The sequence below is a fragment of the Gopherus evgoodei genome, chromosome 20, assembly GCF_007399415.2.
Source record: "Gopherus evgoodei ecotype Sinaloan lineage chromosome 20, rGopEvg1_v1.p, whole genome shotgun sequence".
Classification (NCBI taxonomy): Eukaryota; Metazoa; Chordata; order Testudines; family Testudinidae; genus Gopherus; species Gopherus evgoodei.
In genome coordinates, this window is record NC_044341.1 from 10837805 (window position 1) to 10856167 (window position 18363).

The window sequence follows — 18363 nt, forward strand, 5'->3', positions numbered from 1 at the left end:
TGCTGGAAAAAGCTGTAGGAAAGAAATTGAAGAGCCAACTGTGGCTCCCGAGCCTCAGTCCGAATATCACTGATCTACAGGATGACATAACACGGCTACACCATTAAGGAGAAGGGCTTTATGCTGGTTAAACAGCCAGGGTCTAAGCTGAGTTAGTCACCTGACACCAGGAATAGATCAGATAATGCTCAAAATCAAAAGGAGTCTGCTGCACCAGTTTGGGTCAATGCAAATGTAAGTCCTGCAGTTTCCAAGAAGGCTCTTGGCAAGTGGCCATGAGATCACACAGAAAAGCATGAGAAAATACATCATATACAAAACACCTAGCAATGTTATGCAGTGCCATTCAAGACTTGTCTCCCTAAGGCACCATCACAAAAGCAACAACATAACTGTAATTTTTCAGCTACCTTCATTTGTGCAACCCCAGAAGCAAATCTACAAATAATCCAGCTAAAGAACAGAGAATGCCCGAGGGACTAATTAGGTTACTCCGTTCTCCTTAGGGACTAGTGCTTCTTGATTAAGTGGTTTGTGACCCCGGCCATTGGGTGAGGACCTCTCAGTTAACTGTGGAGGAGACGTTCCGAACAAGGAAAAAAGGGAGTTAAAGAGATGCTGCAGCATTACCTGTAAGGGGAGAGAATGTTGAGAGGTGGTGGAGTATTGCAGATGCCGTATGTTTCAAGGACAGGCACCGGGAGAGAGTCTCTGTCAAAGAGCTTCTGGTCCTGAGTGGTGGAGCTTTTGAAGGCCTTCCTTGTATTAATGCCTTGCAGGGACACTAAGAAGGAGGGAAGCAATGGAAAGAGAAAGTGAAGGACAGTTGACCCAGGTGACTGAGACACAAGGCCAATTAGCCACATTTGATTTCAGTTACAGTTCTAAATACGCACAGCACTTTCTATGGTTGGGTTCTTTTCCCCCCACAATGCTCTTGAGAAGAGTAAAGAAACTCCAACCCTGTCTACACTGAGATCTGAAACTGTTTCAATATGGCTCTCAAGAAAAGTGTTAAGGTGGTTTCAATTTCAGTGTAACACAGTGTGAAAATCATGCTGCCAATCTATTTACTGAATAGCCAACCACTGGACACGGAGACTTGCTAGTGACCAACTCCAGCAGAAACAGACTTGTTTGGAACCACTCCACGTCACTAGCAAAGTGTTTTTCAAGGCAGTAGGGGAAAGAGTCCCTGTTAGTGGAAGGGGAAACACATGAGTCTCCAGTGCACACAGCTTCAAACTCATTTCAAGGCCATGAGCTCTGCGCTCTTTAGCATGCTCGGTCTGCAAGTGCTGTGCTCCACTCCATTACCTTCTTCCTCTTTGGGATCCAGCTGAGTGACCTTGACTTGCAAGCGGTCGACCCTCTCGACTAGAGAGCTCACCCGAAAGGCAAAGGTGTTGGCCTGAGTAAACAGCTCTCCAAAAATGTCCTCTGCAAATTTACCTGGAATATTCAAGGGGATGTATTACTCTGAGTTGTATTATACTTTCCCCATCCAGCCCTTAATACTTGAGTTCTCCAGATCTTCCCACCGCCCCCTCGCTGTTTCTTTAACATTAGCATCAGCAAGCTATTTACTAGCCTTTACAAAAGCGAGATTTGTTATTTTCAAGTTTGGCAGTATTGATACCACCCAAGATATTAACACAGAGGGTGAGTTGATGCACCACTCCAGCTAAATGACACTCTTCTAAGGGATCTTTAAACAACAGTGAAACAGAATTGAAGCATACTTCTTAGCCTTGAATAAGTAATGAACACGGGTCAACACAGCCAAGTTGACAGCATGCGGTATTAGTCTATGTCTGATTGGGCTGCAGTCCTTTAGGGTTACATGATGTTCTGTTATTAACAGCCAAACATAACTAGATTCTATAGCTTGTTATGCACCTCAAAAGGCTCCCCAATTATAAATCACTGCCTTTGCAGTAAGGCCTCCCCTCAAGGGTAACTGGCAACTATTTTAGAGTTCATTGTATTCTAGAACTATATGGTATATTCCCAGTCTGGACCCTAAAGCCATAACCACATTCATAGACAAGGGTATGACTCATGAGTTCCTTCAGATAGGGCAGCACCTGAAAGAATGATTCTTTCAAGATTATCTAGATCAAAAATATAAATAAATAGCGATTGCTACTTTCACTGGAGTTTCTTAAATGTGACGATCCCTCTGAAAAACCTCAGACTGCTCGGTGAACAACCAGGACAAATGATGTTACTATTAATTCTTTGCACTGTGGTAGTACGATGAGCCTCCACTCATGGATCATTGTGCCAGGCATTGTAAAAACAAAACAATTGTCCTGCCCCAAAGAACTTGCAATCTAAGTGGATTCAGACAAGTGGGGAGCGCAAGGAAACAATGAGACAATATTGGCCATAGGAGGCAGCAGTCTCACCATACCAGTCGCCTAACTATTCCTCCCCCAGAACGTGCCCTTACCCTGTGTCTTGTGCAGAATCCTGCCTGTCTAAACATTTATGGCCAAGACTGTCAAAAACAGAAACCTGAAGTTAAGCTCCTAATAAGTGGCCTGATTTTCAAGAGCACCAAGTAGCCAATAGCTCCCCTTGAAGTCAGTGGGGGCTATCAAGTACTGGGCATTTTTTGAAAAATCCTAGTCAGTCAGTCAGGAGCCTAAATAAAGATGTAACTTTAGAGTCCTTTATTTGAAAATCTTGGCTTTTAGCACAAGTCATATGGGTAAAATGGAAATTGCATTTCCAACAGCTGACTCCAGAAGGAAAGAGGGGAAAAAAACATCTAAGTTAGGCTATCATTCAAGGGCAGCTGTCTCCATGACATCTACGAACATGAGGAAAGACTCTGCACTTTGAAGCAATACCAAGCTCAAGCCCTTATCCCTGCAGTCATTTTATACCAGGGTGCTAACTCTCTGTGTCTGAGTCCTACAACCTAGCCCCACAGCTATGTTTTCTATGCAGGTTGTGCACAGTGTGATTCTCCTCCCATCTGCCTCCCTTGGTATATGGGGTTTTAATACAGGGACACTACCTTTGCCCTGCTGACACGTCTTGTCAGCTTCCCTGTGTTAACTCATAAGAAGATATTCATTCCCTCAGACACAGGAGTCAGACAGATCTTATTGTAACCAGCTTTCACGAAGCATCCTCTCTGTTCTACCTCCCCATAAGAGCAACTCACACATTTTACAAAGGATGCCACAATGAAAGGAGGGAGAAGGTTCAGTTATAATGTAAATTGACAGACATTACAGCAATAAACTCATACAACAACGTTATGTGTTTCCATTTTAACGGGATCTGGAACCCATTTCCGCATTTCACAAGGAAAAGACTATAGATGTTGGAAAAAACTGAACAGTTGTTGAGCAGTACACTTTAAGTATACAAACACAGTTATGTGCACTGGTCTGTGTGTTTGGGTGTACATTTATTCCTCTAATTGCATAACTGTGTTAACACATGGTTACTGTATAGGATCCAGCATATGCTTTTGTATTTCACGCACATTTTTGGATGAGGGCAGAGATTAGTTTTCAGGGATTTAGCTGCTTGATTGATTTTACTTCAAGAGCAAAAATTACAATCAAAATTATCTTTATCATGCACTGGCAGGAAGACAGTCTGAATGACTTAATAGGTCTTTCCCATTTCTAGCTTCTCTGATTCCACAGAATTAACAGAAATGCACAGACTGCCTCTCCAAAGTGCTACCGGCTGTCATAGTAACAAAGGGCAAACTCACTGGAATATGAATGCTGCACAAGTTTTATGTTTGTGTCTTTGTAAAGAGGTTGTGGTATATCAGGCATGGCTGATTATACAGGTCTGCTGTCACTTACTGAACTCTCTTCGGATTACTACAGTATTCAGCACATGAAGAAAACGCATTATTCCAATTTTCAAAATAACGTACAGAAAACTAGGAGAGGAGTTTGGTCATTTAATTTGGATCTCAACATTCTGCAGTAATTAGCCCAAAGACCATAGCACTTACAATTTTGTCTTCAACTCTGGGGATGCAAACAGGAGAAGATGCTCAATTTTATTTCCCTCCCTCCCCATTACCCTCAAATGCACAGTGATGCGCATGAGTGTCAATACGAACAATCTGTCTCACATGAGCTTCCCCAACAGCACTCCTGCTTGTATCTGTGATTGGTCCTCCTCACATCCCAGAGCGAGGCTCCCTTGGTACCCTCCTGATAAAGGAACCAGGCTGGGATTTGGCTTCCAGCACTTCACTCTCTGTTCTGAGGGATAAGCAGAGGTGCTTTGAATATAGTGAAATGCACAAAGAAGGTCTAAGCCTGAGGGATATCGCTGGTGCTCAGTCACACTAACCCACAGCATGCCTTTTGGATCTGGATCAGCTTACTTGCTGTATTCGGGATTTAAAGAGCTTTGCCGTCCTCATTTCATGCACACAGGAGGGATTTTAAGAGAACCCTTATGCTATGTGACCATCTCAGTAATCACATCTAACTCTGGAACAGAGAGGGGCAATTGACAATGGATGGGTAGACTGGTCTTATCCATTACTGCACATTGATATTTTTAGCAAGGCTTGTTGGTATCAGATGAGAACCTGGAGGCAGCACAGGGGTGTTAGTGACAGCAATGTGCTTTCACTACTGGAGAAACAGGAAAAATTGTGCTTGGAATCCTCTCACCCATGTTCACACTGCACAAGAGAAAGAGTCTATCTTGGGAGGGAAACAGAGATACATTGTTTAATTTCACTCTAGGACCTATAAGTATGAATCCATTTATCAAAGCATTTGCAGGTCTCATTTCAAGGCCAATGAGCAAAATGGGGTTAATCTGAATCCAGAACATTTTAATGGAGAAAAAAGGGCAATTCTTACCATTTATTCTTGTTACAAAGCTTGGGCCCATGTTTTCACTTTGCTTCTCATAACGCTGTCTACCAACTCACTGGAGAGCCGAACCACCAGTGGTAACCATTTGTGCTAATATACCAGCATGCAGCCTGCAAACTCCAATATCTCAGAGGCAATTTTAGCCTGAATTGGGGACTTTCAGGCTTGCAATGCAATAAATGTAGCAGGGGCAAACAGGCCAGAATCTGTGTGCGCATTCTGATTACCTTTCCTTAAAAATTATCAATTGTAGATTTAAACACAGTTGAGCTACAATTAATAGTGCATGCAATTACAGGTGCTCTCTCTGACAAGGTACTGGCCAATCTGAAAGCCTCTCATTTTACAGCCCTGAATTATGCTGCATCCTTCCATCTACAATTTTGCTGCAGCTCTTCCATTCCCTACCTCTCCAATTTTCTTTTTGTTGAGGAGGTGGTGAGAGGAGGAGGACAGGAAATGAGCATTAGAGATTTCTTTGGGAAAATATTTTAGCATTATCCCGAGAAGGCAGATGGGGGAGAAATAGGAGTACAAGAACAGAAAGGGAGCTAAATAAAGAGCACTAACGACTCCTGAGGGCAGCATGCAGGCTCACAGTGGTACTCACTCAGGCTGCCCAGCTGTCGAATGACATTTGCCAGGGTGATGTTGGTCATGCATTCCAGCTCACTTCTAACGCTAGGCAACGTCTGACGGCACAGGTGCCTTGGCTCAATGTTCCTCGTTACTAATGGCATGGTGGACCCGCTTCAGGCAGTGTTCTGAAAGATGAAAAACAACCCAAAAAAGAAACAGGAAAGGATTACTCACCCTCAAATTCCAGGCACATCAGAGCCATGATGGTCATTTTCCTGCTCTGAAACAGCTTTATGTATAAGGCATCTTTTTCCCTCTGCACCCTTATAAAACTGGTTCTTTGAAAATAAAGATCCTACTGTTCTACAGCTTGCAGTGGAGAAGACAACCTGTTGGCTCAGGTGTACAGGGAACAAAGGAAAACTACCCATCTTAGCTGAGCAAGGGACTGTTTACATTACTGTTGTTCCTGCACCACCCTTCCCACTAATGCATCTGCACTGAACAGTCTCATTCCTTCACCAAATATTGCAGAACATCTAACGACAGCTATTGTGAACCTTTCCAAAGGAACATTTTAACATGTCCATTTTCTAACCAAGAATGTTAACAGAAATTAGCACGTCTGTTATGTCAGATACACAGACATGTACACTCCAGCCCTCCTCACCAACAGCACAGACAGAGAAGGCTCACATGAGACAACAGGAAGTTCTTGCAGCTGACCAGGAAACTTTCTGGTGACTGTTTCTCATCCTGCAAGCTGTGTCCTTCCCTTGTGGGAAATTCCCAGGTGGTCTAGTTTGTACCGACCCATTGTTTTAGAGTTAGTAGTTTATCACATTGGTAGCTTAATAAGGATTTGGGGGGAGTAAAGCCCAATGCTGAAAGACATCAAAATTGATTTTACTACACGCAGTGAGATGGAACTTCCAACCCCAACTTCCAGTTCTGAAATTTATGGAACACAAAAGCTTCTGAAAGTTATTCTTCAGAAAATGGTTGCATGTGTGTCTGTTTCCTGCCCTGTACTTTATAACAGCAAAATCTCCACTGCTAACATGCCTAACTGTTGAAGCAACCAATTAATTCTCTTATATCGCTTACCTGCAAAAGAGAAACAAAACTTCAACTCCTGAATAATGGAGCACAGCACAAGCAGTTTGATACATCTCCAAAATTTCTAACATGACAGCAAATACATCCCAACTTCTTGATTGATTTAAGAAGGAAAACAGTCTCTTGTAGGTCGGATGAGAAACAATGCTATAGAAACAGACGCCTCCCCTTGTGATGGAGAAGCTAATCTGCTCAGGATGGGTGTAAAAATAAAACAGGAAGCTAACAGCTTGGGGAACATGGCTTCCTGTCACCCACAGCAACAAACCAAGAACCGTAAAAAAAAACAAAAACCCACAATTAAAAAAAATCAGCTATTCGCACTTGACTCTGAGCCACCCTTTGATAGTCCGTGGCAGCTGGCAGCTTATCTTTGAGGTCCAGGAGTCCTTCCTGGATGCTTTTCTATCAGGATGTTAAAAAGAAGGTGTGGGTATCATCTCACCAATTACCTCATAAAACAGATTCTGAATTTCCAAATTTGGTTATGCAGAGGAGCTCAAGGTCTGGAGCACTGCAGAGTATGCCAGATATAAGGATGCTATGTTACATTACCACCAAACTCCACTATAAACCAGTCATTTAGTTCACTTGTCACTGTGAAACAGAAGTTTCCAAAAAACCTAATTAAAGTGATGTTGATGAGCCAAATCTAAAAACCAAGAAATGCAGGAAAATCTAACAGGGCTGAAATCCCTCCTTCTCGGACCTCACCGTGGCTGGGTAGGGTAAAGCAGTGGTTCTCGAAGCTGGTCCGTCGCTTTTTCAGGGAAAGCCCCTGGCGGGCTGGGCCAGTTTGTTCACCTGCCGCATCCACAGGTTCGACTGATCGCGGCTCCCACTGGCCGCAGTTTGCCAATCCAGGCCAATGGGGGCTGTGGAAAGTGGTGCAGGCCGAAGGATGTGCTGGCCACCCTTCCCGCAGCCCCCATTGGCCTGGAGCAGTGAACTGCGGCCAGTGGGAGCCGCGATCAGCCAAACCTGCGGACACAGCAGGTAAATAAACTGGCCTGGCCCGCCAGGGGCTTTCCCTGAACAAGCGGCGGACTGGCTTTGAGAACCACTGGTGTAAAGCCCATCAAATAGCTAAGGACAAAGTGAGCTAAGGAAGGACTTCCACCACTAACTCTAAATTCCCTGCATTTTATGGACTAAAGTCAAACCCTTCTAAACTCTTCTGTCATGTTAGGTTTTCGTGCTTTAGCTAAGCCAGCGTTTCGCTGTTTCCCCTGACAGCACCCCATAACAACAGCCACACCCGCAGCTCACACATATGGAGCTGTAAGCTTAGGTAGAAGCTAACTTGCTCAGGTTTCTCCTGTTTCTCTGGCACTGACTCATAGAAGCACATGTTGCTTGGCCCCACAGAGCTATCTGTGGGCATCCCACCTGTGATGCTGAGGTCTATATGGTTTTATAAAAATATGCTAATCAGTGAATATAATGTAGCTGGAATATGCGTCATGCAGAAGTCTCTGGTAAGGTGTCATTACAAAGCTTATAATCTACTGAGTGTGATCATCCTATTTGTATAAGTGTACCACTCTTGTATCTGAAACTAGAAATACAAAATATAACTGTGAGGCCCTATTGTAATTATGCCAAGTGTGGGCCATTAATGGTGGTTTGGAATCTTGATGACTCCCATTAGCCAGGACAATTGTCTGCAGATGGGTGTGTTTTACCTGTAAGTCTTCCTGTACACCTGTGTGCTGGCCAGTGGGCAATGAAGTCTTGTCATGTGAATTTATGACATGTGATCATGTCACCTGAACTGGAATCCATCTTTAACCTGGTGTCTTTCCATTGAGCAGGAGGAGGTGGGAACTCAGAGAGGGACAAAGGATTCCCACCCTATGTAAAAGATATATAAAGGGGTGGAACAGAAGAAAGGGGAGAGAGGAGAGGAGCCATCATGAGGAATCCCCTAGCTACCACCTAAGCTAGAACAAGAACTGTACCAGGGGAAAGAATTGTGCCCAGGCCTGGAAGGGGTCCAGTCTGAGGAAAAAAAAAAAAAACTTACTGAAGCATCTCTGAGGGTGATATTATCTGTATTCAGTTTGATTAGACATAGATTTGTGCATTTTATTTTATTTTGCTTGGTGACTTAACTTTGTTCTGTCTGTTACTACTTGGAACCACTTAAATCTGACTTTCTGTATTTAATAAAATCACGTTTTTCTTATTAATTAACTCAGAGTATGTATTAATACCTGGGGGAGCAAACAACTGTGCATATCTCTCTAGCAGTGTTATAGAGGGCCAACAATTTATGCATTTACCTTGCATTTGGGTTTAGACCCCATTGGGAATTAGACATCTGGGTGTTAAAGACAAGCACATTTCTGTGAGCTGTTTTCAGGTAAACCTGCAGCTTTGGGACAAATAATTCAGACCCTGGGTCTTTGTTGGAGCAGATGGGAGTGTCTGACTCAGCAAGACAGGGTGCTGGAGTCCTGAGTTGGCAGGTAAAGCAGGGGGCAGAAGTAGTCTTGGCACATCAGGTGGTAGCTCCCAGGGGATTTCTGTGATTCAACCTGTCACACCAGCACCAGCAGGAAGTAAAATCTTCTGGGGAGTGGGGAAGCCATCGGAGGAGAGAAAACAAGAAAAAATTAAAAACACAGGAAAGATACTGAGAAAAAGACCAAAGAGGACAGGAAAGAAAATGACCCCCCCTCCAATAGCTGAAATCATGAAATTTATTATTTTAAAAATCCTATGACTGTGAAATTGACCAAAATGGACCTTGAATTTGGTAGGATTCCAGTTATGACACAGGAGGGGGGAGGAGGGCACACTATTGCCAATCTAATGGCGGGGGGAGAGGCCACACTCCTCTTAGGAACCACTGGCTTAGAACTATGTTGGCTATGCCCCCCAGGAAATAAGGACTTGTCTACACAGTGTTGCTTACACCGCTTTGTTTGAAACTAAGGCAAACAGCAAACATCTGGCAAAAGTCACTGTTTACACTAGTGCAGTCCGCCTATGCCGGGGGGCTGGGAGAGGGTGCAGCTATCACTGGAGCCCCTTCAGAGGCCCCAGTCAGGTCAGAGCATGGGGGATGTGGCGGAGAGCCACCCAACTGCCCTTGCAGTAGCTGGAAGGTTCTGGGGAGGGGGGCAGTTAAAGAAGAATTCTCCTTCTCCCTTTCAGCAGGGACAGAGGATTCAAGGCTTGAGCTGTATCAGACAACTACTAGCCAGAGACAAGGCAGACATGATACCTGGGGCTTCTGAGCAGGGTCCACTGACAGTAGCTTTTAGTAATGGCTGAGCCCTCTCCCTTTTCCCAGCAGCTGTTGGGGTGGGATAGCTTCTCCACAGGACACTGCATTTGGACATCGAGGCCCCCCACATCTCGTAAGATCAGTCTCTGGGTAGGAGGTTTATCCCTCCACTTATTACATATCTTGTAAAATTTCCAAGCCCTATGAATAAGTGGATGGGAAGAAGAGAATCATGCAACTGATTAGACACAAAGAACAGTGTCCTGAATTTGAGAGAGAGATTTTGGGGGACGTATAAGCAGAGAGAGAAAAGATATGGGGAAGGAGATAGAAAACAATGCTGAGAAAAGAAGAAAGGAAACTAGACATTAGAGCAGTTCAGACAACGCAAGTGTGAACAGCAGCATGCACCGAAGGGACGCTCGGTAACATCCTCCTGTGCACGCTGTGGGCGTGAACTAAAAGGTGCCCAGTTTGCTTAACATAGTCCTCTAACTCCCCACAGCTCCACATAGGAGAGTTACAGCGCAGCACTTTGAACTACGGGCGCACGAAAAGCAATGTGCACCAAAGTGCAGAGCAGTGTAGCCATACATAGACAACACAAGGACAAAGGCACCATGATCTAAGAGAAAAAAGAAAAGTAGTCAGTGAAGCCAGGAAAGGAAAGGTCTAGTGAAAGTAGGAGCCTGCTAGTAAGTTTTATTCTTAAAAAAAAAATTAATTAACGAGAGCTGATTCACAACATGCCACAAATAAATACAGGACACAAAGGACAATATACAACTACTTTATTCTTTTAAGTTGTAGGAACATGACAGAACAACTATTTTCCAACCTGGCTAGTACCACCAGTCATCAGGCTAGTAGGTGTCAGGTACATGTTTCAAGCTGTGTGTGATATATGGATTTAGATATTTCCGCTCAAATCAAATGAAATGAGTTGTGAAGCAGAGATGTGAAAGAGTCCTTGGAGAGCAGTCATAAGGATTTTTTATTGAAAGTTTTGGCTTAACTATGTTTAAATGCTGCAGTTTTCAGTATATACAGTACTGCACACCATCACAAGAATACTTTATGGATCTAAAGCACCCACACACTTCCTGTTGTGACATGGGGTGTGGCTAAGCACCCAAAAGGTGGCCTGTCACTTCCACAGAGAGGCAACACTTTCAAGTCAGAGACTGATACAGAATACTGGATAGGAAAAGACAACCACACAGAAGGACAGCCCCACCCAGGTCAAGGACCCAAAGGCCAGTGCCCGAGCTGCTAACTATCGCTGACCCAAGCAACAGCATGACTTGGCAGTTTCACACTGCTGCTTGGTTGGGAAAGTTGTAAGCAGAAGCACTGGAGCTATTTCTCTGCAGATGCAGACAACACTATCAGTTTAAGGGTTATCTTCACAACCACAATTAACAACTTTTTCAAATGAAAACTGAGATTCTTCAGAAATTGATGACTTAGTCCCTTTCACAAGAACGTCCCACTTGACAACTGTATTTTTTTCAAGCCCTGGAAGAGGACACATGACTGAGATAACTTGGAAACACGATTTCAGAATTAACAATAGAAGTCTCTCCTCCTCACCCCAAACTCTGAGGAGACTACAGGCTGAACTGCCCAATGGCCAGCCTTCTCTCCTCCTGCCTCTCCCATAGCTGTAAGTTCTATCACTTCCAACCAAACATTGCCCAGAATGTGTCATTTCCTTACTCCTTGCTGACATGTCTATTTATGTTTTTCTGAGTGCTCATCTCTTCTTCTTCAATTCCATCACCCAAGTTCTTCCTAAAAATCTGCTGAATGCTGCAACAGATTCTTTCATTCCAGGAAGCTCATACCACCACTCCTAGATTCCTAGCAGTCTTCCACCCAGCAGCACCCTCCCATTTTCAAAACTCACTATGCACTTGCTCCATATTATCCTTCATGTTACCTCTCCTTGCTTTCTTACTCCACACTCTTTAGTCTTAACAGCCTCCTGTTTCTCCACAGCTGGAGAGGTGCCTCCCTGTTGCTCATAGATATAGGCCTATCCAGAACTCTAAACTCTAAGCCAGGGGTCAGCAACCTTTCAGAAGTGGTGTGTCGAGTCTTCATTTATTCACTCTAATTTAAGGTTTCACGTGCCAGTAATATATTTTAACATTTTTAGAAGGTCTCTTTCTATACATCTATAATATATAACTAAACAATTGTTGTATGTCAAGTAAATAAGATTTTTAAAATGTTAAGAGCTTCATTTAAAATTAAATTAAAATGCAGAGCCCCCCTGGACCAGTGGGCAGTGAGAGTGCCGCTGAAAATCAGCTTGTGTGCTGCCTTCGGTGTATGTGCCATAGGTTGCCTACCCCTGCCCTAAGCAATCTGTTTCTCTCTTTAGCACAAAATTATTCAACCCAAAACTTGCATCAAGGATACTACAAAAAGATACGGTAAATTGACTAATTAATAGGACAGAAGACTGTTCATGGAGAAATGCAACTCCTAATGCTGGTCTCTGCTTACCCACCACATGGAACAAAACTTAACTTGCGATGAACATTCCACTACTAAGGCTTCTGGCCAGTTGGATATTAGAACTATATTGGATTAGTTGACTATGGGTACTCAAATCCTGCAAACTGGGCTCTGCTACAGTGGATCCTACAGGACTCACAGAGTTCTGGATTGAATTCAAGTAGAACTGGTTTATTTGAAACAGCTCTCGCCAGTCTACAAGCCCTTTGGACAGAGCTGCACCTATATTCATCATTCTGAAAAACATAGCTGGAACAGCAAACCCCATGAGATGGAACAACTGCTATGAATAATAAGGGAGATAGTTAATCCTGGGATGTCACTGTGTTGCTTCTTTATACTTGACAAAAACTATCTGCTTTCCTACCTGAATTCTGTCAATGAGAAGAAATCACTGAAATCAAGACCAAAAGCTTCCCTATTGTGGAGTTGGGGTGGAGAAGAAATGCATCACCAACAGGCAACCAATTATGTGTTTTCTTTTCTTGTAAAGTGCTCAGATACCACAGTCATCATGATGGTGAGGAGAAAGAAGAGAGTCTAAAAACAAAGGTCACATACGTCACCAACTTTGCTTACAAGATGTTGGGAGCTATTTTCTCACTGGTATTTGAATGACTAGCAGTGCATGAAAGGGAATTACCAATGTAATTCCCTACAGTTAGTGCAAGAAGTGACTTCTTATATTAGAAACAGTCTGTGAGTAAATTTTAGCACCAGAAGTAATATCTGCCACAATGTCTGGTGAAACAGCACCTGAGGTGGACATAGCACATTTTTTGGTATCTGCATTTTCAAGTGTGTTCAGGTCACTGATAACCCTTCCCCAGCAATCAAATTAAAGTTTCTGCAGTATTGATTGCTACAAATAATTCTCCCACACGCAAAGAGCATAGCGAAGAGGAACTGGCCTCCGGCTAAGCTCCTCAGAGAGCAGCCTCCGGGAGTATTAGACACACCAGCAGGTTTGCGAATGAGAGGAAAGAGATAAACAGATATGAATTTCCCATCAGTATGAAATGGGACGTAGTGGCCTGCCAATGCACACTGACCATTTATTCTAGTGTCTATGACAACTCTGCTTTAAATTTCAAGCTTCTCTCAGCAGTAACTGCTCCCTCATCAAGCTGTAATGACCAGAGAAACTGGCTTTTGCATAATCTCAAAAGAGGACAAAGCAGCCACACACACACGGAGACGGGAAAAAAACAGAAAAGTCAGCAGAAGGTTCTGCTGAGAACTCATGGCAATATCCAAGTGCACGATGTGGCCACAGAGAAGTGGCATGCAGTAATCAGAGATGCTGCTGTTGCATGCTACCCCAAGAGAGGAGACCTACCTAGCAATCAGTACTGCATCTGAGCAATGGGGAGTGAAATTATAGAGCAAACTGCCATGTGATGCCACAAACTATTCCACTCCGCCAGCTGTAACAAGTATTCAGTCCCAAAAACATGTCAGATGCTCATCTGTCATTAGCTTCCAAGCCTGCCAGCAGCTGAACAAGAGTCAGAAGTGGAAGGCAGTTCCGGACTACTTTCTTTCACAGGGGTCTATTCTCCCCACAAGTCAGAGGATTTGTGTGGTTAAAACCCACATGCATAGGAAAAAACATTTCCTAACATCTCTTAGAGCTCATTAGGTACTGAAAGGTCAGTCCAGTCCTCTCCTTTGCCTGCCATCACACAAAAAAATCCCCTGAAGCTGGATCCACACTCATTTGAAAGTTTGCCCAATCAGGTAACTAACCTGAAGACGAGTGAACATCTATAAACACTAGGGCCCACCTCAATCACCAAATCTGGATGTTGATAAGAGGGATCCTGAAGCATTATGAAAGACAGGCAGCGCTGAAGGAGTAGGTCTAGGAAAACATAGGTTAAGGATACACCTTGGAGACCCTAAAAATGTTGATCTGCTCCTAGAAACTTAAATGCAGTTGTAAGAGAAAAGGGAGTCCAGAAGTAGCATTGTGCTGATTGTCTCTCAAGGACTCCCTATCTAGTTTTCTCAATTTACAAGTGAGTTTTTCTTTTTTAAAAGCTGCCTGCCATGCAAACCCACCATGGAATCTGAACGCCAAGCTCTTCTTTTTTCTGGCTCATGCATCACCACACCACCACTCATTGCTTTCAAGGGGATTGCACAGATGTGAGTCAGAATTTGGATCTTCATTTAGGACTTAGTTATCCGTTCTGATGACGATAAGCAAGCCAGAAAAGAATCCAGCTCGCTCTCTCATAGCTGGGTTGGCACTACATGGCTAACAGGAATCAAATTGTGCAGAAGTGAACTAAAAGCAAGCCGATATGACCCAATACAAACAGGAAAATCGGTTGAGTGGAAAGCTGGCCTTTCTACACAGCCATTTTTAGAGAAGAACTCTATAATGTTTTCATTTGTTTTAACTGAAAAACAGGTTTTAAACAAAAATGGTCATCTGTATGAGACTTTATTGGTTCTTGACTAAGCATACACACAGAGCTCACATATTTAAATAAAATTTTAGAATAGTAGTGACAAAATAAAGTCAACAGAGTACAACTAAACCAACTGTCACAGATGTTTAAGTCTCAGAATACAGAACTACTGACACTATCTGTAGAAAATAAAGCTCAACAGTAGAAAGTTTCAGGTTCTTGGTATGTAGGGGTACACCAAAAAAGAGATCCACTACTTAAATACTGGAAGCTCTTTGCTGTTGCAGCTGCAGGGGAAATAGGTGGATTAGAAGCAGTGAAACATTCACTTGAGCTCTTGACTTTTGCTTTTAAGGTTCACTAATTTTGACAAGGACCCAAGGTTACTAGTGACACTGCTGCATGGAGCTGCTAGATTCAAATATGCAAGTAAAGTTTAGATTATTCAAATAATCCAGAAGTATCATCTTGGATTCTCAGATATTACAATTACACATGGGGAAAGGATAGATAAGGGGACTGGTAACAAGATACAATCTTTCATCTTAAGGTCTTTGATTCCCATTTGGCCCAGATCTGGATCTTAGATCATTAGCATCTGAAAGTTGTTAAATGAGTAGGTCTCAATCCTTTCCCAGTAGATGAGAGTCCACAGCACAATTACCAAGTCATTCAGCATCCTTGGCAATCTCAGGAGACAGACCAGTGACTGAATGGGCCAGGGAGACAATTCCTCTTTGAGCCCAAGAGCAGGCCTCTCCAGATGGGGATTTAGATGCATTACCTGGGCATGACGGCAACGTGGAGGAAGCTTGCTCTGTCATTTTCCATGAAGAACCAGAGTTATGGATAAAATGTAAGATGTCTCCAGGGCTCTTAATCTAGCACTTTCCAACATCACTAAATTGACTTAAAATATACGTTTTCCAGTCAACAAGTTTTCAATTGGCTTTCTGAATAACTGCTGCATTCCTAGCTGTGTCATATATTACCAAAAATATGCATCCAAGTCTCATGGCATTGCTACATGAATGCCTCCCCAAAGCTACAAGCCAATTTCTGCAAATGGTGCACGTCTGCTAAGGCAGGCACCACTCGCTACCTCATTCCAAAATTGAGGCAGTGCTAACAGGAATAGCATGTTTTCTTCCCCTCCCTCATGCTACCCTCCGCTAGCCACCAGAGGGGGGCGTGTGTTTGCTACCATAATAAAACATTCATCGGGCTCTTATGAAGCCTCCAATCTCACATTGGTATATTTTCCTCATATAGCAGAACATTGTAACGGGTGTAAGCAGTGTTTGAAATGACTTATTCCTGAAGTCGAAGCATGTTTTGAGCCTCTTTTTTTGTAAACTGTTAAACCTCACTTGCAACTGGGCCCAATAAACCTTCCCACCTATCCTTAAATATACACTACTCTTTCTAGCAGAGTTCCTAAACTATATTTTATTAGTGAAACAAAGAAGTAGCTCTAACCCTTTTCTGAACAGCTTAGCTGCTCTTTCAGTTTCAACTCATGCCTAGATAACTGTATCACAGCAGAGTGCTTCCACCCTTCTGCCACACTTGGGGAATACTAGAAAGATAAGTCTTTTCTTAATTATTACATGTAAATAGCTCATTAAATATAATCCAATTACTTTAATTGTAAGAAAAGGAAGTAATTACAATATGTACATGTATTCTTGCCTGAAATGATTTAATATCTTAAATTAATCTTTCCAGCATTAATATTTTAAGTTAACCTTTGACATTAGAAAATATGAGGGAGTTGATGTCTTAAATGTTATTTTATGAATATCTGTGGGGATTTCAGTCATAAGCAATTTCAGAGAAAAGAGCTAATGATTTCTAAATAGAGTCAAAATAAGATGTAGATCCCTTGCAATTACAAAAGGAACAGGATATGGTGTTTGAGGCAATAAAACATATTTTATTTATTTAGAGAAGTCTAAAGTCAGAGATGGAAAATAACTGTAAAGGGAGCCATTCAAAAACCCAGCATTTTGCTACTCTGCAGTAGGGCCCCAATCCTGAAAACACGCACGTGCTTGTTTACTAATGCAAGGAGTCCCACTGAATATTTCTCCAGCTAACAGTACACACGGGGTAAAGGGCTCTAACTGGGTGAGTTTACAACCTGAACCAGGCCAGTAAATAACAGGGGTTCCATCACCTCCCTTGGGAGACTATTGTCTAAGTGAAAATCGCCCCCAGCAGGGAGTTCTAGCTTCGGTTTTGTACCAGCACCCAGCCCAACCTGTCCTTTGTTTATTCTCATTCCTACTCCTACCCACTACACCATGCCAGGCCATTCTTCCTTCACTCTGGTGTTCACACTTTTCAGATGCTCAAACCTTAATACCTGGTCAAGGTTTATTTTGTTCTTTCCTCATCTATAGGAGGGCTAGTAGTTATCAACTTCAAGGATTTATATATTAGAACAGTATCTTCAGAATGGGGGGAGAAGTGGAGTTAGCCACCCCACACTCACCCAACAGTGACAGCTAGTTTAAAATAATGAAATGCCCCGTACAAGAGCTCCTTAAAATCAAAAGCTCATCTCTCTCACCAACAGAAGTTGGTCCAATAAAAGTTATTACCTCACCCACCTTGTCTCTCAAATACACTGGGCACATTTAGATTAGATCACAATTATAAGGAGACTGTCATATTCAGACAACCCAAAGAGATTTAGAAAGCAATAAATTAGTAATAGGTTTGGCAGAATTCAATTTTTAATTTTGACAGATACCTACGTTTATTTTTAAGCATTTTTGAATGTATCCATTTAAATTTTTACAGTTGCAGGAAATTGGGGGTCAGAGTTATTTAGTGACAGTGGCCATTGGAATGTAAGTTTTAACACATCACATGTCAAGTAAATATCCTTAAATCAGTCTCTAATAAGTCATCAAGCAGCATTTTTCTTACTTTGCCTATCTGCAAATTTCGATGATCATCCATGGAAATATTTCTTCACGGGTCTGTGTATGGTGAAACTGATATTGATTGACATTCACCAATAAAAATCTAATCTTCCCAAGCCTAGTGACAGTGCAGCAACCATTACATGCTCAGTAATCTCACTCTCAAGCCTGGACATCAGAACTGTTTATTGTGAAAGGCAGTGATGGGATGCTGGGCAGGATACCAGGGTAAAGGTTTCTTTACTCTTTTTGTAAAGAGCCTAATCTCTTTAGCAGCCAGAAGAGAATGCTAGAAGAATCCAGGATTTAACCCCTTCTCCACTGGACAACAGTGCCTACAGACCTTGTATGATTCAGCAGCAGCCATACTGAGGCCTTGTCCTCACTACATTAAAAAGTTCACTCAAGTCAAAATCCAAGGAAAAGCAGTTTGTAGTTTTCACATGATTTTGCAAGTCAAGTTGACTAGTCTCTAACTCAACGTCACCAACTACGAACTGCCTTGTCTTCCCTTGAATTAAGAGCACACGTTTTTCTGTAGGGAAGGCAAGGCCTGAAGTAGGAGAGAGTAGTCTCCTGGTTAAGCTGCTGGCAGGGTATTCTCAAGGAAGAGGTCTTGATTCCGGAATTCATTTTCTCCCTTGGCCTTCCAGAGCCTAGATTTAATGGAA

At 42.7% G+C, this 18363-nt stretch overlaps 1 protein-coding gene across 1 annotated transcript in view; it reads right to left on the reverse strand.

Annotated features, from left to right (window-relative positions):
• WASF2 (WASP family member 2) overlaps nucleotides 1–18363 on the reverse strand; it is a 40901-nt gene that overhangs the window by 13709 nt on the left and 8829 nt on the right. Inside the window, 3 exon segments of the mRNA XM_030538758.1 lie at nucleotides 631–784; nucleotides 1318–1452; nucleotides 5491–5644. Of these exon segments, the coding sequence (XP_030394618.1) occupies nucleotides 631–784; nucleotides 1318–1452; nucleotides 5491–5620 (419 nt within the window). The 5' untranslated portion in view covers nucleotides 5621–5644.